The sequence below is a fragment of the Chaetomium strumarium genome, assembly GCF_033439665.1.
Source record: "Chaetomium strumarium strain CBS 333.67 chromosome Unknown B0T15scaffold_7, whole genome shotgun sequence".
NCBI lineage: Eukaryota > Fungi > Ascomycota > Sordariomycetes > Sordariales > Chaetomiaceae > Chaetomium > Chaetomium strumarium.
In genome coordinates this window covers 212,617-235,121 of record NW_026944435.1, presented here as the reverse complement: position 1 = coordinate 235,121, position 22,505 = coordinate 212,617, and the positions used below count along the sequence as shown (strand labels likewise).

At 56.2% G+C, this 22,505-nt stretch overlaps 7 protein-coding genes across 7 annotated transcripts; 3 read left to right on the top strand and 4 right to left on the bottom strand.

Annotated features, from left to right (window-relative positions):
* Positions 1-622: 622 nt before the first annotated feature.
* Positions 623-3,860, top strand: B0T15DRAFT_421602 (uncharacterized protein). The gene is made up of 8 exons (XM_062865561.1): positions 623-801; positions 984-1,016; positions 1,154-1,176; positions 1,290-1,865; positions 1,931-2,074; positions 2,165-2,557; positions 2,648-3,199; positions 3,488-3,860. Exons 1-8 carry the CDS (start codon positions 798-800, stop codon positions 3,659-3,661), a joined length of 1,899 nt encoding a protein of 632 aa, XP_062717763.1. The 5' UTR covers positions 623-797; the 3' UTR covers positions 3,662-3,860.
* Positions 3,861-4,003: 143 nt separating this feature from the next.
* Positions 4,004-6,495, bottom strand: B0T15DRAFT_541601 (uncharacterized protein). The gene is made up of 3 exons (XM_062869872.1): positions 6,284-6,495; positions 4,529-6,207; positions 4,004-4,448 (listed from the first exon to the last, which is right to left on the bottom strand). Exons 2-3 carry the CDS (start codon positions 6,152-6,154, stop codon positions 4,416-4,418), a joined length of 1,659 nt encoding a protein of 552 aa, XP_062717762.1. The 5' UTR covers positions 6,155-6,207; positions 6,284-6,495; the 3' UTR covers positions 4,004-4,415.
* Positions 6,496-9,585: 3,090 nt separating this feature from the next.
* B0T15DRAFT_514056 (proteasome component PRE6) lies at positions 9,586-10,588 on the top strand (the record flags this gene model as incomplete). The annotated part of the gene is made up of 4 exons (XM_062868092.1): positions 9,586-9,616; positions 9,690-9,696; positions 9,750-10,190; positions 10,255-10,588. The coding sequence occupies 4 exons, from the start codon at positions 9,586-9,588 to the stop codon at positions 10,586-10,588; spliced, it is 813 nt and encodes a 270-aa protein (XP_062717761.1).
* A 268-nt stretch (positions 10,589-10,856) lies between these two features.
* On the bottom strand, positions 10,857-11,398 carry B0T15DRAFT_496459 (uncharacterized protein; the record flags this gene model as incomplete). Its single annotated transcript, XM_062867180.1, has 3 exons — positions 10,857-11,182; positions 11,264-11,307; positions 11,394-11,398. The coding sequence occupies 3 exons, from the start codon at positions 11,396-11,398 to the stop codon at positions 10,857-10,859; spliced, it is 375 nt and encodes a 124-aa protein (XP_062717760.1).
* Positions 11,399-11,688: 290 nt separating this feature from the next.
* On the top strand, positions 11,689-14,826 carry B0T15DRAFT_541593 (P-loop containing nucleoside triphosphate hydrolase protein). The gene has a single exon (XM_062869871.1). The coding sequence runs from the start codon at positions 11,845-11,847 to the stop codon at positions 14,431-14,433; it is 2,589 nt and encodes an 862-aa protein (XP_062717759.1). The 5' UTR covers positions 11,689-11,844; the 3' UTR covers positions 14,434-14,826.
* A 45-nt stretch (positions 14,827-14,871) lies between these two features.
* B0T15DRAFT_288066 (cation transport protein-domain-containing protein) lies at positions 14,872-18,348 on the bottom strand. Its single transcript, XM_062863673.1, has 3 exons — positions 17,986-18,348; positions 16,297-17,936; positions 14,872-16,239 (listed from the first exon to the last, which is right to left on the bottom strand). Exons 1-3 carry the CDS (start codon positions 18,080-18,082, stop codon positions 15,310-15,312), a joined length of 2,667 nt encoding a protein of 888 aa, XP_062717758.1. The 5' UTR covers positions 18,083-18,348; the 3' UTR covers positions 14,872-15,309.
* Positions 18,349-21,592: 3,244 nt separating this feature from the next.
* Positions 21,593-22,455, bottom strand: B0T15DRAFT_421589 (translation protein SH3-like domain-containing protein; the record flags this gene model as incomplete). The annotated part of the gene is made up of 2 exons (XM_062865560.1): positions 22,222-22,455; positions 21,593-22,155 (listed from the first exon to the last, which is right to left on the bottom strand). The coding sequence occupies exons 1-2, from the start codon at positions 22,379-22,381 to the stop codon at positions 21,593-21,595; spliced, it is 723 nt and encodes a 240-aa protein (XP_062717757.1). The 5' UTR covers positions 22,382-22,455.
* Between the last annotated feature and the right edge of the window lie 50 nt (positions 22,456-22,505).

The window sequence follows — 22,505 nt, the reverse complement described above, 5'->3', positions numbered from 1 at the left end:
ACTAGACCGCCATGCAGTCATGGCGGGGCGAAAAGCACTTCACATGGATGATGGGATTGGGATGGTTTTCCGATTTTTCATCGGTACTCCGTATGTACACTACTGCTGCAAGGGCGGTCTACTACCCGGCGGCGGCAGCATGGAGACTGGAGACTGGAGGTGGCAGCAGAGTGGAATTCCGAGTGGTGTCTCCTTCTCGTGCTGATCAAAAGTTTCTGACGGCTTCCATGGCGCACAGGGGGGGCTTCCATCTTGGTCATCTTAATAAGCTGCTGTTCCTCTCTGAGCATCCTTCCCTACTGTGTCTGTGTGTGTGTGTGTGTGTGAACACATGCCTACAATTTTGCTGCCAGGGTCAGATGAGGGGGGCGTGATAACCTTGGGGAAGGCCCAGCCACGCGACAATCTGCCTCATGGGATCCTTGACTGGTATTACTTATTTGGGTTGGAAGCATACATGTAAGCTTAACCCTCCGTCTGATCTGGTCTTCACATCGTATCAAGTCATACCCGTCGGCGGCCGCCCGAGGATCGCTGGCCAAGTGGTACTGCCGTGGTCGACTGTGCCAGGGCTAGCCCACCGCCTCTTCGTAGTATATGGGGGTGGTGCCGTGGACAGCTTCGACGAGGGGGGAGGGGGGAGACAATTATATACAAAGGGGGCCACGCCGGACCGCCCGGCATCTGTTCGCTGCTTTCTCCCCATAATCACCAGCCACTTGTACCGACACTACTGTCCGTCCGTCCGTCCGTCCTCTTTACGTTCAACCAAGCAACAACGCCGTTTATTACTAGCCATGGGTAAGAAAATTCCCCGGCTTTCCTCGAAGATCTTTCTCTCTCTCTACCCCTTGTCAGTCCCTGATTACATACTACGTCCGGAGCTGCCATTGGCCTTCTTCTGCCTCGTGCCCCAACCGGGCGATAACTTTCGAAAGCTTCACCGCTAACTGTGACGTGACTCTTTGGTTGACGCCGCGAAGTGGGAGTTCCAGGGAAGTACAAGGGCTGCGAGAGTAAGTCCCCGCCCGCTTTTTCTTCCATAGCCAAACGACAATGACAAGTTGAAGTTATGGCAGCAACGGATGCGGTTGTGCGGTGGACTGCTGATGCTGATGCTGATGCTGATGCTAACTTTTTCTTGTTTCCCCAGCCTGTCGACTCCGTCGAGTAAAAGTACGTGGAAAACAAATTTGGGGGGGAGGATTAGAAAAAGGGGGGTGAAGCAAACCATATCGAACCAGCAACGCTCACACGTTTATCTTTTTTTCTTTTCTCCCCTTATCCAGTGCGACAACCAGCGGCCCTTCTGCAGGAAATGCATCGACGGAGGGCGGGAATGCGCGGGCTACGAGCGCGAGACCGTCTTCATCATCGGCACCATCGAGGACCAGGGCCGCTGCTCGTCGCACCCGCCGCGCGTGGTGAAGCCGAGAAGGGGCGGGAAGGCGGCATCATCATCACCGAAAGCGGCCGCCGGCAGTAGCAGCAGCAGCAGCAGCGAGGATGAGAAATTCGAGCTCAAGCCCCGGGAACCGCTCCGCCCGGCCTGGGACGATCTGATCCCGGTCGTGTCATCCCGCGGGAAGAGTTATCGGCTGCAGATCGCCGCGCTCCATACCAACAACCTGCAGGCGGTCATGAGGGCCGGTGCGGATGACGAAGCTGGCGGTGGTGGTGGGGGCAAGCCTGTCTTCGTTTCGTTGCCGCCGTACGAGCCACAGAATGTCCAGCCGGGTTTGGGCCAGGGCGAGGGCGAGTTCCGGCTGTCTTCGCAGTGCTTGGTGCACCTGGCCACGCCGGACGAGGAACAGGGAGTGGGCACGGGATCCGCCACGGAGAGCATCTGCTTGTTTCTGTACGAGGTATGCTGCTGCTGGATATTTCGCGTGTGGTATATCTCGCACTGACTACTAGTAAACTCACCCAGACCAACAACTCGTCCTACTTCAGCAACCAACCGCACTGGAAAGACCCCTCCGGCCACACCGACACCGTCAGGCGCATGGGACCTGAGAACTTCCGGTCCTTCCCCAACCACCACATTTTTGTGCGCGTCTACCGCCCCAGCGCTGTACGTTTCCTGCTCCCTACCCCCCTATCCCCCCTTTGAGTTGAGTTCCTCCCCCCTTACTCTTTTTTTCCTTTTTCGGGTTTCTACTAGATCTTCGCAGCCCTGCTCCACCGCACGCCAACCTTCCTCGCCGAGCCGCAATGGCTGACGACGCCGTTCGAGTTCCACGGCAAATCGGCGCTCGACCGTCTGCTCGACACGCTCGCGCTGTTGCCGTCCCTCCTCGCCCGCGCCGACCGCATCCTCGCGCACGAACCCGGCGCCCTTCTTGCTCGACGGCTGATGGCGCAGGATCTGCTGCTTAACTGTCTTGATGTGGAGGCTGAGTTGGGGAGGTGGTGGGGGGGTGTTCAGGGGCAGGGGCGGGGAGCCTCCTCCTCCTCCTCCTTGTTATCAGCAGCAGCAGCACCCTCGCCGTCATCAATAACAACAACAACATCATCGACGACGGCGACGACGACAACAATATTTCCCTTTCCGGAGGTACTGCAACAACAGCAACAACAATCACCACCCCCTCCACACAGAGGAGGACGAGGAGAAAAAGGAGAAAAAGAAAGAAAAAGAGGGGAGAATAATAATAACACCCGCCTCATCACCCTCGCACTAACATACTACTACGCCTCCCTGGTCTTACTCCACCCTACCATCTGGCGGCTGTATTTCGCTGCCGTCCTCGACCCGCTCCAAGAAGACCCCCACCATCACCACCACCATTCCTCACCCTTGCCCATCCCACCGAGGCTACAGACGCTCGATCCGATGCGCTACTCCCCACACAGGACACGCGAGTGTGCGGCACATGTGTGTCGCGGGCTGGCACATCTTTTGTTGTTGTTGGATGAGCCTGATGATGGTGGTAATGATTTTAATGGTGGTGGTGGTGGTGCTGGTGATGGTTCCGGGGCTGTGGTGCAGCCGGATCTGCTGTGGCACCCTCTTTTTGTCGTCAGGCGCTTCTATGAAGAGGAGGAGATGGCCGTCGCTGGCTATGGTAGTGGTGGCGCTGGTGGGAATACCGGCATTGTGATGCAGATGGGTACTACTAGTATGGGAAGCATGCATATGGGTGTGGATGTGGATATGAGTGTTGTGGGCATGGATATGGATATGGGTATGAGTGCTGTGGGTATGGATATGAACATGAACATGAACATGAACATGAACATGCCGGTGGGAATCGGGGAGATGCATACGACGACGGGACTGGGAGGGCTCGGGGTTCATCATCATCAACAACAACATCAGCAGAGCCACCACCAGGCAGGCCCGGGAAATGTTGGATATGGATTCGGGGGTCACCACGGAGGAGGAGGAGGGTTGGAGCAGCAGCACGCGTTTCAAGCTGGCTACCATGCTGGGTTCTTGGGAAGCGGCTCGGAAGGTACTACTAGTACCCCTAGTACCGTCCAGCACGGGCGGGGCGGGGCGCCCATGGTGGCCGGCGACGGCAGGCTTGAATTGATGTGGTGTGACGGTTTCCGGGAAAGGTTGCTGGCGAGAGCCGGCGAGATACGGGAGGTTGTGCAGGCGAGGACGTGGGTTGAATTGGCTTGTTTTTTAAAAAAGAACTCACAGGATATGTGAGGCATGCATGTACAGTACCGGGATCAATATGGTTCTTTCTACCAGCAGGTCTGGGGTTTTTTTTATTAGTACTGTTTGTTTCCTTCTATTCTGTTTAGACCATCATCGGATGACCGCCTGACGGGGCAAGTCTCTGTGAAACATACAATACATAGATGGTGAAGACAAGATAGAGTCGGTGCTCAAACCCGCCCGCAACCGCAACCGCACACAACATCGCCACGGAACTCTTCGTGGCATCATGGTTAATGGGCTGTGAAAAATAGTCCAACATGCTCCATGTGCGCAGCCTACTACTATGGACTTTGTAGGACCACATGCTCAGTTCACGGTAGCATCACCCTTTTGTTCGATGTTTTGCTCTGTTATGGAGATCCTTCCTTCATTTCCACCTGAACAATAGTACCTAAAACGTTTCTTGCCCAGACTATAGTTGCACCCAAGCCCAGCACTTCTTTTCTTGCACGGCAGACATCCCGTCTTTCAAGCTCATATCCTTCAACCAGCGAGACTGGAAAACCACCCTCTGTCTGTTTAGGCCTTTATAGTGCTTGACTTCAGGAGATACATGGCAACCAGCTCTTACATACATATATGGCAGAGCCACTTTTGGCCCACTAAATTCTCCCGTTGAACAAGCTGACAACCTGCCTCCAGACCACAATGAACTCCAAACTCTGTTACTTTCAGCTTCGCGATGAATCACATCCAAAAGGCGCCGCCCCTCCTGGTTCAGATAGAAGGTAGATTAGGTCTAAAGATACTTGTACGGGTTAAGAATGCCCTTCTGCGAAGTATCGTCAGCGAGGAAGTCCCAAAACGGTAAACCCTGGTTATGGCGTTGGGAGTGGAGGGGGAGGGGCCTACCGGATCAAACGAGTCCTTGATGTTCTTCATCAACCCAACCATAGTCGGGTTGCGGCTGTATCCAATGAACTTCTTCTTCATCAAGCCGAGGCCGTGCTCGGCGCTGATGCTGCCCTGCCGCTCGGCGATCCACTCGTACACAAACGGCTCCAGCACCCTCTCGACCCTCGCGTCGAACCGCCTCGTCGACACGTTGAGGTGGAGGTTTGCGTCGCCCATGTGGCCATACCCGACCACCGCGCGGACGGGGAAGTCGTCCGTGTCGCCCAGCAGCCCGGCCTCGTCGACGCGGGCCCGCGTGTCCTCCACCAGCTGGTACAGCTCCTTCAGCGGAATCGACACGTCGTACTTGTACGTGCCGCCCAGGTGGCTCAGCGCCTCGGTGATGCCCTCGCGCCAGGCCCACAGCGATCGGATCTGCGTCTCGTTCTCGGCGAGCGTCCCGTCCGCGACAACCCCCTTCTCCATGACCTCCTCGAGGAAGGCAGCCAGCTTCTCGCTGTCGTGGTCGGCGTTGGACCCGCTCGTCTCGATCAAGCAGTAGAACGGATACTGGCCCTCCAGGGGACTCTTGTTGTTGGTGACCTGCCGCACCAGCGCCTGGCTGCCCTCATCCATGAGCTCGAAGGCGGACAGGATCTCGGAAAGCTGGCCCTTTGCCTCCCGGAAGGCCTGCTGGACCTTGTCAAATGACTCCAGGCCGAAGAAGGCCACGTTCTGCGCTGGCGAGCGCTGCGGGCACAGGATCGACACCTTGGTGATGATGCCCAGCGTGCCCTCGGCGCCGATAAAGAGCTGCTTCAGATCGTAGCCCGTGTTGTTCTTGCGCAGCCTGCAGAGGTCGTCCACAACGGTGCCGTCGGCGAGCACGGCCTCTATCCCCAGCACGGTGCCGTGCAAGCTCCCGTACCGGAGCAGCCGCAGCCCGCCGGCGTTGGTCGAGACGTTGCCTCCGATGTGGCACGACCCCTTGGCTCCGAGATCCAGCGGGAAGATGTAGCCCTTGCCCGCCAGGAACTGATCGGCCACCTCGAGGATGCACCCCGCCTCGGCAACCAGCGTGCCGCTGACCTCGTCGAAGTCGAGGATCTGGTTCATGCGGCTCATGTTGATGACGATCTCGTCAAAAACCGGCACCGAGCCGCCGACCAGGCCCGTGTTGCCGCCCTGCGGGACGACGGCCAGCATGTTGTCGTTGCAGTACTTGAGGATCTTGCTGACCTCGTCCGTCGACCCCGGCTTGAGCACCAGCTTGCAGTGGCCGCGGTACTTGCGCATCCAGTCGCTGTTGAAGGGCTCGATGTCGTCTACCGCGTCGCTACTGCTCACGCCGTCGATGACGGCCGACTCACTGCCGAGCAGGCCGCGGAAGTAGGCGACATGGTCTGCCGTGAGCTGGGCGAACCTGCCGTCCCGCTTGATGTCCGGGTAGGTCTCGCTCGTGAACTTGCCGCTGGCGGCAGCAACAGCTGCGGTGCTCCGCAGGCACCGCCGGCGGGATTCGCTGAAGCACCGCACAGCGCCGGAAACCGGCAGTTGCAATGTTGCTTGCCTGCCAAGCTTCGCGGAGCATCTCCCTGGTCTCAACCTCCTCAGGACCGGGGCGAGCTGCTGGCGGGCAGCCATTGCGTGGCCGGGGTTGGAAAAAGCGCAGGAAGGTAGGTAACTCAAACGTATGTCTAGACAGAGTCACAGAGCGAACGGCTGGCAGGGTTTATTAAGGGACAATCTGCCGCCAATGGAAAACTTGCTCACTTGCTCGAAGTCTGGAAAGAACCTACTCGAGTCTGGCGCTGCTGCCTGCTTTGCAGGGAAGGTACTACCTGCCCAGCACCTCGAGCTCGACCTTGATTCGTAACACGGTTATTATGGGAAGTTGCGCCCCGTGGATGGTCTCAAACCTAAGGTAGTACGTTGTACAATAGCGACACCGGAGGCAAGTCTCTATAGGCTGGCAGACAGTTGGCAGAGGCTTGACGGCCCGCCGAAGACGGCCTGGGTGGCGCACTTACCCCTAACCCTTCATTTCCCTCTCGTTCACGACGGGAACTCGAAAGGGCTAAACTCAAGGCAGACCATTGATTAAGACGTGGAAGTGGGGATATTCGGGTGATCGACGCAGTTTGAGAGCTGTAGAGGTAAGAGGCGCAATAAACTGTCTACATCTGTGCCTCAGAACGGCTTCCTCCTCCCTATTTTGCTGCCTCCCGTCCTTCCACCCCTGAAGGCCGCTTCCCACCTTCCCTCGGAGTCGAACATTCGTGATCCGGGCCCGAGAAGAAGCGTAGTGCCTTCCAGATTATCACCCGCAGAGGAAGAGCAGAGGTTGCGTGCGTCACATGTGAAACTGCTGGCCCGCCTAAAAGAAGAAGAAACAATGGAAAGCGCCGTAGACTCGTAGACGCAGTAACTTGCGGCAGGAAGCTGGGAAGGCTGAATACTTGTGCTGTGTGCTTGCTCTTTACTCGGGTCTCGTCGAGGAATGAACGACATGAAGGAGGTGCTCTCCAAGTATGGCAAAGATCAAGGGAAAGGACTCTCTGCCATCCATGTGTCTAGATTCCTTGATGTTCCGCTTTCCTCAATGTAGCGACTTCCGGAGGCAAGCAGGGACTGGGAAACGCAGAGGTTGGAAGTCACAACATGTATTGGTATGAGTACGTAAGCCCGCCGCCCATCCGTCCAGTGCCTTCTCTTTTCCTTCCACTTCTTCCAACTCAACCCATCTTCAGCCGCTTCTTCTGTTGATCCATTCGCTTTCCACCATGGCTGGTTGAAGCCTCGAACCACCCACTTGACCTTCTCAGATCTCGTCTCCATCTCCTACACACCGCTTGTCACGCCAGACCGTCGCCTCAGAATCGTCCTTGGCTGAGCTCGAAGGCAACTCAGCTTTCCCTAAGCCACCTTGGTAGCGACAAATCATCACCGGTAACGGAACGGTTTCCTTCCAGCCCCCGGTTGACACCTCTTGAGTTCATTCTTCTCAGCTGAGAACTCGGCTCTCAGAACATGAAAAGAGCCCTCATCGAATGCAAGAGGCACTGTGTTGCATTACCCCTTTCCGCGGTACTCCGCGTTGAATCCCTCCGGTCTGTTCCGATCAAGTATCACCCCAGAAACAGCCCGGCCGACATCAGTCATCCTAGCCGTCCCTTAGCCATCGCAGTGGCGGGAATCATCATTGGCAATACCTATCGTCGCTTGCTCTGTTACGAGCTCATTCGCCTCCCCGGTGAATGACACCAAGGACTACCCCCAGCTGCTCTCTGTATTGAGCTTCTTGAGTCTTGGGATGCTGGTCAGAACACCAGGAAGACCCCGGTGAGTGGACCGGCCCCAATGACGATACTCACAACGTCGAAGGATCTCTGAAGAACATTGATGAGATTGAAGTAAACTTGCGGTGGGGTCCCCGCTCACTCAGCCTTTTGGCTGACCCCCTCCAAACCCATGACTAGGATCGATGATTGCCAGCTCGGCAAGGAGACCTCAGGTTGCGTAACCGGAGACACGTCGCCCCCCGTTGTCATTAAGGCGAGTGAGCTCCTTCTGACGCGTCATCATTGGTCCCCGCCGGCTAACCAGATCCAGGGACAGATCGCGAGACCCGACTTTAGCAATCTCTCATCCCACGCAAACCGCTTACCGAAGTCACTCCAGTAAGTCCATGCGTCGTTTCGCGGTGGTCGGCCCTGCTTGCTGAGCTTAAGAAGGAGAACGCAGCGCATTGCTAACTCATGTGTCGCACCAAGGCAGCCATGCGCGCCTCTTTCTCCAGTGCGGCAAGAGAGCGTGCGGTTCTCCTGATAAGCGCGGGCACATGCAGATGATGTGCAAGTTGATCGTGCCAGGAAGACTTGCCCGGGAACAAAATGCCAACGGGTTGAGAGGGGCATTTGGCCACCATGACGACTTCGCCAGTGGGGAAACGAGTGGCTGGTGTTTCGTAAATCTGCAGAGATGGGAGACTGGAAAGAGCAACGCGTCGAAGGTTGAGGCAACTCGGGTTAAGGTGGCTGTTAAACGATCTGGTGGTGCATGGGTTGGTTGGGCATTCGGTAAAAGGGAATCAGATTGTCAAGGAACTTGTGCAGAGGAGACCCATTCAGCGGGATAAAATTATGAAAGTATTTGATCAGAGTCGAAACTGCAGGTGACATTGCGTGCCTACCTTAGGTAATCGCAACTGCGATATGTGCAGTGCCAGGTGAAAGTGAAGATAAGTGCCATGCTTATTCTCTTTGTCGTTGAGATTGGAACAGCAACTTTGAATGGTGAAAGAGAAGGTAAGAGTTGGAAGAAATGATTCAGCAATAGAGGGTGTGGCTCGCAATTTATACCTGCAAAGGTGGGCGTGGTGAGTCAGTTGAGGGCGAGGGGGTCTATGTCATGGGCGGGTTTGAGCACGACCTTTGGAGGTCTGATGGTGGTCAATTTTCGGGTATACACATCATGACTTCGTTAGAGTTTTGTCACGAGGTCTGAGCATCACTAATAGATAAGCCGTCAACTGCCCCGCGGTGAGCAACTCCGTGGTCTGTCGTTCGTTCCGCTCGGGCCGGGTCGGCACTCGACAGGACGAGGCTCGAGGTCAATAAGAAAGCTTTTGACCGGGGGCAAGTTTATATCATAAGAACAGCTTGAGAATCGATACAAGGCCCGGAGGTAACAGACACATAGGTACCTAGCTAAAGGTGCAGTCAACGGCCAGAAATGGAAAGAGGTGAGGGCAGCCGGAAGCGTGTTGTGCCATTGGCCAGCCTCACTGGAGCTCTAAGAGTGGGTCTACTCATTCGCACGGACCCTTGACCCGCTTGGTCCCACACCCGCCTCGCCTGAGGCTTGGCAGCCTTCCACACTGATGAATGAGCTCGTCGTCAGAGCTGGCAGCCTGCAGGAGGTGCCCGCATCGCAGAGCAAACCACCAACACCGACTGAACTTGAGCAACCACAATAAGTTCATCCCGGACCCGCCGCACTCTAGAACTACCCGCATTTAAAACGGTTGACTGTTACTTTAGGCAATCAGACCTCGAGGATTAACAGTCGGCAACATGGCTTCGGGCTACGACAGAGCTCTCTCAGGTGAGTGAATGCATGGCGCGGTGCCCGCTGCTCCACAGCTACCTTGCACATTGCTAACACAGCTGGCTCTCAGTTTTCAGGTCCGTCGCTGTCGCGCCCTTAGACCGTCAGGCAATGCACTGACTCGTCATAGTCCCGATGGACACGTCTTCCAGGTCGAATATGCTGGAGAGGCCGTCAAGAGGGGTACCTGCGCTGTGGGAGTCAAGGGCAAGGATGTGGTCGTGCTGGGCTGCGAGAAGCGTTCGGCCATGAAGCTACAGGACACCCGTATCACGCCCTCCAAGATCGGCCTCATCGATACCCACGTGTGCCTGGCATTCGCCGGCCTCAACGCGGACGCGCGCATCCTTGTTGACAAGGCCCGTTTAGAAGCGCAATCGCACCGCCTTAACCTGGAGGACCCCGTCACGGTCGAGTATATCACCAAGTATGTTGCCGGCGTGCAGCAACGGTATACGCAGAGTGGAGGTGTCCGGCCCTTTGGCATCAGCACCCTCATCGTCGGCTTCGACAAGGGAAGCCAGGTGCCCAGGCTTTACCAGACGGAGCCCTCGGGCATTTACTCTGCATGGTACGGTCCACCTCTCCGTGTCAGGACAGCCACTGGGATGGTATTATCTAACGCTCCCCAACAGGAAAGCCAACGCGATCGGCCGATCGAGCAAGACAGTCCGCGAGTTCCTCGAGCGCAACTACAAGGAAGACATGGACCGCGAGGCCACGGTGCGGTTGGCAATCAAGTCGCTGCTAGAGGTTGTGCAGACAGGCGCGAAGAACATTGAGATTGCCATCATGGCGCCGGGCAAGCTAATCGAAATGCTCCCGGTCGAGGACATTGAGAGCTACGTCAAGAACATTGAGCAGGAGAAGCAGGAGGAGGCAGCCAAGAAGAAGACAGGCAGGACTCCCGGGACAGGCAGCGCTGCTATACTGACCCGGAGCGCTCAGGAAGAGCCTGGTGACCAATAGAGGGGCTGGTGATGGCGGCGGTGGTATGGAAGAGACGGGGCGTGCGGAGTCGGTGGTGGTAGCCCCAAGAAGAAACGCCACGTAGAATATACCATGAAATGCAACCACGGTGCAAGGACTGTTTTGTTTTGGTCCAATTTTGTTTTCCAGGGCTTACATCTATGTCTCTGCTGCTCTTCTTCAGTTCGGGTATCTCGCTAAATGTATGCTAAAAGTCACAACCCTTTTTCCTCACCAACGATCCCACTTCCCGCCCGCCACACGCCCCTCAGCCGAGTTTGTCAGCCTCCCTGTCGGGATCAAACACGGTCACCTTCTCGCCGGCCTTCGCCTTGACTCGCTCGTCCTTGATCATCCGGCTGTCGATCCGCACGTCGGCGCCCTCAACGCTGATCGCCGGCTTGGGCGTGACCGCGTCCAGCACGAAATGGTTGTCGCAGTGCGGGCAGTACTCGTCCGCCTCCTCAAACTCGGACGCGTCCTTGCGGAAGCACTTCTTGCACTTCTTGCACGCAAACGTCATCTCGAACCGCTGCAGCAGCGGGTGCGACTCCTGCTCGGCGTGGCATTCGGGGCAGTCGAACCATTTGCGGCCTGTGTGTAAGGGTTGATTTGTTGTTAGTGGGACGAGAAAAGGCCCGCGAGGAAACGGTGGAGAGGGCGGGGGAAGAGTACAGCATGGTGAGCGGATTGACACCTGGGCGTTGAGGATGTGTTTACTGGTAGAGGAAATAGTTTAGCAGTCCGGATCAGGTAGCATTTGAGGATGAGAAGAGCTAGAGGAGGGCTTCCACAGCGGACTTACCACATTGTTGGAGATATGGGTTGTTTCTAGATAGGTAGCCTGTATTTTGGATGCGCAATCAATTGTTTGTCTCCTGAATCTCCATACTTCCATACTGCTAGCACGAAGTCTTGCTCACGTTATTGATTTGCCCACCCCCTCGTGGCTTTAACTTTAGCTAATAGCGGGGTACGGCGGGCGGCTCTAAGTGGAACCGTCGGCTGCCAAGCGGGACCCGCAACTGCCTGGCTAATTGGAGAATGTCACACCCAAGGGGACGGTACTGTAGTACATTACTTGATCTCTCGGTTTCAAACGGACCACCGTCATCTGTTTCCTTCCCTCATCACAAACAACTGCCTGGTCGCCACTCTTCCGCCGCCATCATTCAACGCCCAGGGAGAATCGCCGGCAATCGTCATACCGAATATCTCTCAACTCAGACAGCGGTCCGAAGTTCAGAATTCCCTTGATGATGCCGGCGAAGCGCAAGGCTCCGGCCGCGCAGGCAGCCGCCGTCAAGGCAGGGCGCACTTCTGCCATGTCCACGCCGGGACCGGCGACTCCACGCAGCATCGACGAAAGTTCAGTCATGTCAGGCGCCGACGAAGACTTCGACGAAGATGTGCCCGAGGAGCAGAAAAAGCGCGAGGAGATGCTGACCAAGGAGGCCGACGACTTTGTCAACAAGTTCACATTTGGCGCCAGGCGACTCCACGGTCAGGCAGATGACAGTGGAAGACGCTACGATGCCGCAACGCCATTTTTCAAAAAGCGGGATTTCTCCCATCTCCCGCTCAAATCCGATCACCAGAACCGGCCGCTGTGGATTGATCCGGACAACTGCACCATTGTGCTCGAGCGCTTCAACCCGCTTGCTGAGCAGGCGACCGACTTTCTCATCACCATCGCGGAGCCCAAGTCTCGGCCAACGTTTCTCCACGAATATACCCTGACGCCGCACAGCCTGTATGCCGCAGTATCCGTGGGTCTCCGGCCGAAAGACATCATCAACACACTCGACCGCTTTCTGAAGACGGCGCTGCCTGACTCCGTCCGGCGGGAGATTGAACACCACACCAAAAGCTACGGCAAGGTGAAACTGGTGTTGAAACACAACCGATACTTCGTCGAGAGTGTGGATGCCGACGTGTTGCAGATGCTCCTCAAGGATAAGGAGATTGGCGCACTGCGTGTACAAGGGTCGAACGAAATCACGACCAGCTATGCGCCTACTATGGGTGGCCTCGTCATCCCGGGGACGCAGAATGCAGCTGGCGTCCACCAAGCGAATCTGAAGCAGGCCGAGAAGAAGTCCGGCGAAGGAGGAGATGCTCCCAACGAGGCCGATCTCTTCGCCACCCTGAACGAAGAAGACGACGATGATGACAAGGAGGCCGTCCATTCCTTTGAGATCGCAGATTTCAACGTGGAGAAGGTGCAAAAACGATGTCTGGACATTGGATTCCCAATTTTGGAAGAATACGACTTCAGAAACGACGACGTCAACCCCAACCTGGAAATCGACCTCCGCCCTAACACCCAGATTCGCCCATACCAGGAGAAGAGTCTGAGCAAGATGTTCGGCAATGGACGCGCCAAAAGCGGTATCATTGTCCTCCCCTGCGGTGCTGGCAAGACGCTTGTGGGGATTACGGCCGCTTGCACCATCAAGAAGGGTGTCATCGTTTTGTGTACCAGTTCCATGTCAGTCGTGCAGTGGCGGCAGGAATTCCTGAAGTGGTCCAACATCAACCCGGACGACATTGCCATATTCACCGCTGAGAGCAAGAACAAGTTTTCCGGCAGCACCGGTATCATCGTGACAACATACTCGATGGTCACCAACAGCAGGGAGCGCTCTCACGACTCGAAGAAGATGATGGACTTCCTGAGGGGTCGCGAATGGGGCTTGATGCTCCTGGATGAGGTCCACGTTGTCCCCGCGGAAATGTTCAGACGCGTTATCAGCTCGATCAAGTCGCACTCCAAACTCGGGCTCACGGCTACCCTTCTTCGCGAGGACGACAGGATTTCTCATCTGAATTTCTTGATCGGTCCCAAGCTTTACGAAGCCAACTGGATGGAGCTGTCCCAGCAGGGCCACATTGCCAAGGTGCAGTGCGCGGAGGTTTGGTGTCCCATGCCAACCGAGTTCTACGACGAGTACCTCCGGGCGAGCGCGCGCATGAAACGGACCCTCTACGCTATGAACCCGCGCAAGTTCCAGGCCTGCCAGTATCTCATCAACTATCATGAAGCGCGCGGCGACAAGATCATCGTCTTCTCAGACGAGCTGTATTCGCTGAAGCAGTACGCGCTTAAGCTCAAGAAGGTTTTCATCTACGGCGGCACATCCCAAGCGGAGCGCATGCAAGTGCTCGAAAACTTCCAACACAACCCCGAAGTCAACACCCTCTTCCTTTCTAAAATCGGCGACACGTCCCTCGACCTTCCCGAGGCAACCTGTCTGATACAAATCTCCTCCCACTTCGGCTCTCGCCGGCAGGAAGCCCAGCGGCTCGGGCGCATCCTCCGGGCGAAGCGCCGCAACGACGAAGGGTTCAACGCCTTCTTCTACTCCCTGGTCTCCAAAGACACCCAGGAGATGTACTACTCGTCCAAGCGGCAAGCCTTCCTGGTCGACCAGGGGTACGCCTTCAAGGTGATTACGCAGCTGGCCAACATCGAGAACACGCCCGACCTGGCCTTCGCCACGCCGCAGGAATGCCGCGAGCTGCTCCAGCGGACGCTGGTCGACAACGAGAAGGGTGGCGAAGACGATGTCGAGACCGACGATCTCTTCGGCAGCAAGCCCGGCCGCGGCAGGAAGAACAACAACAAACTCGGTGGTGGGCCTGCCGTCCGCCGCACGGCCGGCACGCTGAGCGAGCTGAGCGGCGCCCAGGACATGGCGTACATTGAGCGCAACAAGGCGGCCAACAAGGCGCTCAAGCAAAACGCCAAGAAGAAGGGCGCGGGCGGCGAGGGCCAGAGCGCCTTCTTCAAGAAGATCCAGCGGGAGAAGCAGAAGAGCAAGGCGCAGGCTCGTGCTGGCTAGCGACGGTAGACGCGGCCTTTTTATTTTATTTTTTTGTAGTCTTTGGTTATTGGATCTTATTCTCCGGAGCGAATGCGTTGCTGTTTCGGATGAGATCGGCTTTTTTCTTTTTTGTTGGGATTTGCGGCCCCTATTAGGGATGGAGATGATGTTAAAAAGATTTTTCTCAAAAAAGACAGAACATAATATTTCTGTCTTGTGTTACATGATTCGGAAAACACGAGGTCTGGGAATGGGATTACATGGCACAGGCGTTTGTTTGAAATTCATAGATCGGATCGAAGACAAGGCGGAATTGGGGGGAAAGGTTTGGGTGATTTAGCTTGAGCACGTTCTCAATACCTGGCCATCTGGCCACCGACTCTCTAGCGTAAAAAAATGAGATATACATCTAACATATTGTGTTCTATAATGGGGAATCCAATGCATAACAAGCACGCCTGCTGTAGCGCCCGTTCCCTTGTCCTCCAGTTACGCCGTTGCCGTCATGTTATGTCTCAAGGAGGCATCCGTGCTGCTGTATTGCGCATATCCTGTTCTTGAAGAAGCATCAAATACCGAGATATCCAGCCCGATGCTCCCAGCACCCCATCTAAAATATCCCTGGTGTACAGTATCCTGTGCCGAACGCCCTGATAATAACCCGTTTAAACGCCTTCCCGAGCCGTGGCAATTTGCTTGCTTGCTCAAGCCCTGCCTGCGACTTTATGAACTAAGAAGTAAGATGGAGAACAGGGGAAAAGAAAAGTGTGGGGAAAGTGCGCCGCCCTCCCAGGGTCTGTAAACCCGCGCATCTGCTGGTCTCATTGAATCGAAGGGGCCTCCAAATGCTGCCGCTGTGGTGGAAGGAAACCCCCAAAAGAAAAGCGAGCCCCATTACTCGTTCCCAGCAGAAGTCCGTGGCCTATCCAAACTCAACGTAGGATCAAACCTTCTCGAGACGCCGGGCTCCGTCCGCCGGGAGCTGACCCGCGTGGCATACGACTCTGGTTCCTCGGACATGGCACCGGTATCGGAGAATCTGAGACCAAGATCTGTCATGTGCGGGTCGGCGGGGACGGCCGGGCCGGGATGCAGCAGAGAAGTCAAGATGTTGCCGTGATCGCCGCTCATGGCTCTATGTCGCCCGCCCACACTCGAAGAGCGGGCGGCTCCCGTGGTAGCAGAAGTGTGCGAGACATGTCTCGCCATCCTCGCGTCATCGGCCGCCTCGGTGGCGTTCAAGGATTCGCTGGGGAGGAGGATGGCACGATCCAGGCCGTAAGGCAGACCACGGTGTCTACCGCGGATCACCATAGCGATGATGACTAGCTTGCCGAGAACGGAGAACTGGGAGGACAAGGAAGCGTTGACGCCAGTATAGCCTATGCTCATACCGACCGTGCCATAGGCGCTAACCACCTCGAACAGGACATCAAATTGCGTGAAGTCACCCGCCATGAGACGGGCGCCCTCGGTGATGTTGATAATGAAGAAGCCGATGACGATGTACCACAAGTCGAATGACAGCTGCCGCCGTAAATGAGCCCCGACGTAAGACAAGTCGCTGCCGGCCGCCTGCTCGTCGATGTCGTTCTTGCTGTAAACACCTAAGGACCTCTCCTCGTACACGTTCGTGCGGCGGACCGAGATGGCAATGGGGAAGACCGATATGTACATCATGACCATGTACGAGAACCGGACGGCGGGGTGCAAGGCGGCCAGGTTCACACAAGAGAACCCAGCCGTTCTGGTGGAGACCGCTTCAAACACGCCGTTCAAAACCTTGAGCCCGGCCGGTAGATCGACAACTGGACTCCTTCCGAGCTGCACGAAAAGAGATCAGAGACATGTCCAACAGGCATTGGCGGGTTTCCAACTCACATCGAGCACAATGAAGAACATGACGTCGAGCCCGTTCATGACGACCAGTAACCAGAAAAGCCACCAAGTTGCTCCCGATGGGAACAGCAAGGTGAAGCAGCGCCGAGGATGGTCGAGTAGGAAAGTGAGTTCCTCATAGAGTCCGGTGGCGACGGGGACCATGTGCGACAGCACCCAAATTATAAACCGCAGCATGACGGGAAATCCGGTGTTGCCAATGACGATGAGGAAGCTCATCAGCAGCAGCGGCCACGTGGCGGTGTTGAATGAGTTCATACTGTCCGGCGTGAGGGTGAAGCCCAAGTCCATGAACGCCGAGCTGCCTGTGAAGAAGGCCCACCACGTTCTGCTTACGCCGGCGGTGTCGACAATGCGGCCGTAACTCGGCATGCGCCGAATCCATGGCAATAGGCCGACGACAGCGATGGCGGAGAATATCCAAAAATAGCCGGTGAGAATCACGGCAAGTGTCTTCAAGGACCTGTATTCGATCCCTCCGAGCTCTTCCCTCTGCTCCTCGGTGAGATCTGGGAAGGCTGAGTTACGGCCAATAGTCGGCTCCCAACTCAGGTACGGAGTACCCTCCACCTTATCCCTCGAGAAGACTGTCCTTATTGACGAGAAGGATTGCCGTCGGCCCTTGCCCTTAGCAGATGCACCCAGCTCGTCTTCCTTGCCATGCAGCCGTCTGTTGTTCCGGCTTAGGAACCTGGGTCTCCGGATCTTGATGAAAGATAAGGAAAAAACGCGGGCAGCGGCTTTGGCCCCGTCAACCAGATCGTCCGAGTCGGACTGCTGCAGATTGTGTCGGTCAGGCTCCTCAATTGTGATGGCCTGCGGGCGACTCTCGGCGGTGGGCGCCTGAGAACTGCCGCCCAAGTCCACGCCCAGTCCCTGGGCGCGGGGCGAGGCCGGCTCGGCCTCCTCGTCCTCCCCAGCCTCGACACGCTTGGGAACCATGCCACGCTCCACATCCCTGGGGTTCGGGATCCTCAGCACCTCATCGTCTCCCTTCCGTTGACGTTCCAGGAAGTCGATATGCTCCTGCTGGGACCGAGTGGGCGGGAGCTTGATCGCCCCTTTGCCCAAGCCATCACTCTTCGTAACGGTACGAGCAAACTTGATTTCAGGTCGACGAGACTCGTCGGTCGCAGATGGGTTTGAAGGGAGCTTGGACTTCGGGTCGGGTTCGTCCTCGTCCGACGACCGCGGCTTGTCATCCAGCAGGATGCCGTCATTCGTGATGCGTGACCTGGCACCATTGAGCATGACGGTGATTTTCCGACCATTTACCCCCCTCTCGACATCCTCGTCGTCGGGTTTCGACCTCGTCTTGGACTTGGAGATGGTGCCTCGTCTCTGGCGAGATTCGCGGACGATATGCTGGAAGCGCTTTTCGAACCAATAGAGCCGCAGGAACACGACGAAGGAGTTGATGGTGATGGGATTCGTCAGCATAGGCCACAGATATAACACAATCTGCTGGAACGTGTTGAGCAAGTTGAGGTCGACCGTGTTCAGGCCGGCCTGGGTACTGGCGCAGCTGGCGAGGAAAAGCGCATCGATATAAGCCACATTCCCCTTGCCCGAGCCGAAGACTATGACAGATCCGAGAATCGCGAGGCTGATGATGTAGAAATCTGAGAGCAACGTTAGCGAGAAGTTGTGTCCACTCGCGGTGTTACTTACAATGGGCGGAGATAAAGTTAAAATGTGGCTTTTTGGAGATGAACGAAGGCCGCAGAGCCTTTATCTGGTCGACAACCAAGTGTCTGAAGCCGTCCATCGCGGATGTCTAGCGAGCAAGCCGTGCTGGGAACACCAAGGACCGGACCGGACCGAGATAGGCCGAGGACTGCGCGACGGTAGATTCGACGAAGCAACCAACCGGCGGCCTCCCGGAAAGAGCTGCGGTACTCACTGCAAAGCAGGAGTCAATGGGGCTACCGGCACGGCAGAGACATGACGGCGGAAACAATCGGATGAGAAGCAAGCGGGCAAATGCGGGCGACGAGAGAAGATGCTCAGAGGGAAGAAATGAATCTGAGGCGGCAGGCGATGGTTTATCCAGAAATTGGCGGGAGCTGCGATGATGCGATGATGCGATGATGCGTGAAAGCCGAGAGGCCAAGAAGTGGCCGAGCCACAGCGGTCGGGTCAGAGCAAGACGCGCTGGGTCTCACTAACCTGAGCCGCCGCGTAAAAAGAGAGTCAGAAATCGACAAAGAATTCGGCGATGTGGTGTAATACAGTAGGTTCGGAAGGTTTATTAGGAGAGATCTGTGTTAGTATCGTGGAACTTGAACAAATGTTCCGGTTCAGGACTCGACGCAATGCAGGATCATTAAAGAGATCTTGTGCTTGGTTACCTCGCCAAGGAAAAGGACAAAATTAACGTTGGCGAGATCCGAGCAGCAAGACAAGGGCCGTGCGCCAAGCCAAGCTGGACCCAACGTTAGCCGGGGGTAGCCCGCGGTGGCGAGACCCAGGAAGTGGATCCCGCCTTTCCAAGTTCGCTGTCGAAACTCCAAGGATGATGGATCCGCTTCCGGAACGTCTCCTATCAACTTAATGGAAGCACGTGGGGCACATGAACAACATCTGAGGCTGACCTCGACCAGACACGGTCCAGGATGCGGTTATCGTGCCAAGAGGAGAACCATTTCCCATCACCGCTGTTCTGCATGCACATGGATATTGGCCATGCAGCCTATATGCAAGTTGCCATCTTTTATTGAGCACGTATCATTCCAGGGTGTGGTGTGAGCAGCCTTGAGCCGTTCATCGATGCCTACCTTACGACTGTATGGCCACTGATCGGGGACCGCTCGGGTGAAAACGGGGTACTGTATGCATAGCGGTGGGTAGTATCTATGCCAGTTGCACAGCATAGGTGGTTGCACAATTGCGGCACGACAAGTCGCCGGAGGAAATGTCACGGTACCGTAGGGGCGGGTTCGACGAGCACTGGCTCTCTGATACTGACAAACAGGGGTGCGAAGGATCGGATGCGGCTGGTCGGCAGTCACAAGCGCTGCAGCCAACCAGGCTGCAGCCAAGACCTTGGCAAAGTTTAACGATGGCGTCAACAGGAAGATCACTGCTAACAATGTTTCAAGGTGTCACTTCTCGAATGTATACGGAACACATACCTCCATTAAGCCTCACGATACCCACGAATATCGCCGCTGGAGATAACATCACCGCCGCAAGACACTGTATGACATGGTACTTTTGTTACACATACACTAGAGTCCGACGCCCGTAAGTTCCGCCGAGACACATGGGTACAATTGTACAATACAACACACCGCCGGCAAGCCCCTTGGACCTTTGCTTTTGTGTTTCTGCACCGGACTCTGCCGAGTTTCTAGACACTACCTAAGCTTCCCACGACTACATCCAGCAGCGGATATCAACCCTGTTGGGAATATGCCGTATCGCATTTTCGTGATCTATTCATCAAACCTTGGGTCCCATCCGCCGTCATGCTATTCCTCCGCCATGTCCGAAAACCTTTCCGCCGTCTATGTTCCCATGACTCGGCGAGTTACCGTAGGGTATAGCGCCTGTAGATAGGAGCTGGACGGCAATTACAGACCATGGGGATCAACAAGACCGCTTTTTGTCCGAAGGTACCAAGGGCAATACCCCAGGTTGTCAATGCTATTATGCCCTACAAAACAGAAGACACTCATGTTCGAAACCCTGCTCGAACGTCCCGCCAGATCCCCGACATATCTCTCTTACGGCAAACCCGGCCTTGTCCTCTTGAATTTGACGATTCAGGCCTCCAGAATCAGGAGATCATGAGGCGGGTGCGGAGATTCGTAGTCTCGCGACGCGCGCATTCCGATACGGATGTTTTGTACAGCACGTAAGCATTCAGAAACGCGTCTCGTACGGTCTCCCTCACGAGCTGGATCGTCTTGGTGATCATCGGGGCGCTGGGGGTAGGCGAGATTGTCCAAGAGCATGTCAATGCGGTTGAACTGGTTGTATGTTCTCGAGTTTGTCGAAAACGAGTACCAGCTCATCCTTCACAGCGAAGACGGAATCTTTTGCGAGGTACTCGGCCGGACAAGCAGACCTCGCTGTTGTGCTTCTGTCGGCCTTCTTCCAGTTCCCACCACTGTTGGCCACGACGGCGTCCATGACCCTGATGTTGGTTCTGTGCCGTCCGAAGAATCCATGTCTCTAACCCTGTCGCGGGCGCCGGAGAGGCGAAGAGTTCCATGTCGCTTGATCTTCCACCTAGTTCATTCCGCTGGGGGAATACCGCCGAGGGGTACTCGTCGCGCGGCGCGACGGACCCCGTCGCCCTGCGCTTCCGCCCCGGCGTCCGCTTGTCAAAATCTACAACGGCTTGGCCGTTCCGACCCGTTGATGAGCCAAGGAGCGTGTCTCCCTCTTGGGGCTTCGCCTTCTCGCAATACCTCTTATTATCATCCTCGTCCTTCGGCTTCGTAGATTTGGGGCTGTCCAAGCAGCCAAAGAATCCCGGGTTGCGACATCTACTCTCCACATTATGTAGATGTCCCTCTAACCCCTCGGAAATACAACGGCTTCGCACGACCATGTAAATTTCACCGACGACGTTCCGAATCTCCCCGGTAATTACCTAGCCGAGTGCGGGTTCGTAGAGCTGTCTCAATCAGGGACGAGTTGCCAGGGGATAATACGGGTGATGATTTTCTGGACGTTTTCTGGACGACCGTCATGGGACGTTGGCCGGTATTTCTCTGCTTTCGGGTTGCTTGGGGTCAGCTACAGCCGGAGCAAGTTCTATCTTTCTCTCTCTCTCAAGAAGTGACAAGCGGAGAGTGGCTCTAAGCAGAAGACACAACTTGAAACCAGGGTGTCAACACAAAGCATCCACAGAGCGTGGTGCCTAAAGGACACTTTTGTTTGCTTTCGTTGTATGCTTAGGCTGTAGGTCAGCAGGAGGCTGGCTCTCGCGTCGTTGGGAAGATATGATGGCCGGGACCAGTGTCGAACGAAGGGGTTCATGCTTCTCTTGCGCTGTTGCTCCCCGATGAACGGTAGTGCTTCCTGTGCTGCCGTGACCAATGTGGTACTGAGTCTAGCACGGGGAGCCGGCCTCAGGGACCACTCAGTAGTACACATAGCCCTTTTAGTCTGATCCCTGACTTGCACAGACAAGAGTTCCAATCCTACTGTCCCCCGTCAGGTATATGTTCTATACAAGGCTTACATGAGTACATGGTGGGAAACATCCACCCACCTATCACCACCTATGCCCTCCAACCAATCAACCCCCCCACCTTAAATCCCCCTATTTCTTCTTCTTCGCAGCCGCGCCACCCTTAGCCCCCGCCGCACCCGCAGCCGGCTTCCCGCTCGAGAAGACCTTCCTCGACCGCTTCCACGCAAACACAAGGTCCTCGACGCTGCCCATATCGTGCTTGGGCTTGCGCATGTACGTGAGGCGCGCGCGGCGTGCCCGCTTGGGCCGCCGCTTGACGATCTCGATGCCGGCCACGTTCTTGTTGTACACCTTGAACCACATCTCGACGCCCACTTTCCCCAGGTGGTTGCGCAGCAGGATCGCCGTGTCGATGCCCCGCCGCCGGATCGACAGCAGCACGCCCGCAAACGGCTCGCCGCCGCGCCGGTGCGTCACCATCAGCACGTCGCCGGGTTTGGCCGCCTCGCGCGTCTTGGCGAACAGCGCCGTGCGCGCTCCCGTCGGGTCCATCTTCTTGATCTGCGCCTCGTGCAGCGCCTGCAGCGCGTTGACCGGCGGCGGGGTCAGCGACTTGGACCCGGCGGCCACCGTGGTCGGGTAGACGGCGAAGGCGGTGCGGAGTTTCTTAGTTTTGCGGTCGGTGAGACCGACTGATTGGCCTTGGTTAGTAATCGGCACAAATTCGTAGCTCAATGAGGCGGGTGGGGAGACTGTACAGAAGTTGTGTTTTGGCGGTGGTCGTGGTTTTGATGTCTGTATCGCAGCCGTGACTTCGGTTGCCATGTGCCGGGTGAACAGCATTTTCTGGTGCCTTGTCCGGCGTAGGCTTGCCTTGAGGCAGCCCAGAGGCCGTCTTGCCAGTGGCGCGACGTTCATTGCGATGGTCTGGAGGAGGAAGTGGTGATGTGGTTTGAGTGCTGCTGTCCGGCCGAACGTTTCGGCTCCGTGCGATGCAAAGGCTCCGCTTGAAGTGATTCGCTGGCTCCGATTGGCTGTGGTA

Coding starts and splice junctions, on each gene's coding strand:
- B0T15DRAFT_421602 (XM_062865561.1), top strand. Junction 1,177..1,289: donor GTCGACTCCGTCGAGTAAAA/GTACGTGGAAAA, acceptor CCCCTTATCCAG/TGCGACAACCAGCGGCCCTT. Junction 2,075..2,164: donor GCGTCTACCGCCCCAGCGCT/GTACGTTTCCTG, acceptor GGTTTCTACTAG/ATCTTCGCAGCCCTGCTCCA.
- B0T15DRAFT_541601 (XM_062869872.1), bottom strand. CDS start 6,154: ATGGCTGCCCGCCAGCAGCTCGCCCCGGTCCTGAGGAGGTTGAGACCA. Junction 4,449..4,528: donor TCAAGGACTCGTTTGATCCG/GTAGGCCCCTCC, acceptor GATACTTCGCAG/AAGGGCATTCTTAACCCGTA.
- B0T15DRAFT_541593 (XM_062869871.1), top strand. CDS start 11,845: ATGATGCCGGCGAAGCGCAAGGCTCCGGCCGCGCAGGCAGCCGCCGTC.
- B0T15DRAFT_288066 (XM_062863673.1), bottom strand. CDS start 18,082: ATGGACGGCTTCAGACACTTGGTTGTCGACCAGATAAAGGCTCTGCGG. Junction 17,937..17,985: donor TAACTTTATCTCCGCCCATT/GTAAGTAACACC, acceptor CGTTGCTCTCAG/ATTTCTACATCATCAGCCTC. Junction 16,240..16,296: donor TGTTCTTCATTGTGCTCGAT/GTGAGTTGGAAA, acceptor CTTTTCGTGCAG/CTCGGAAGGAGTCCAGTTGT.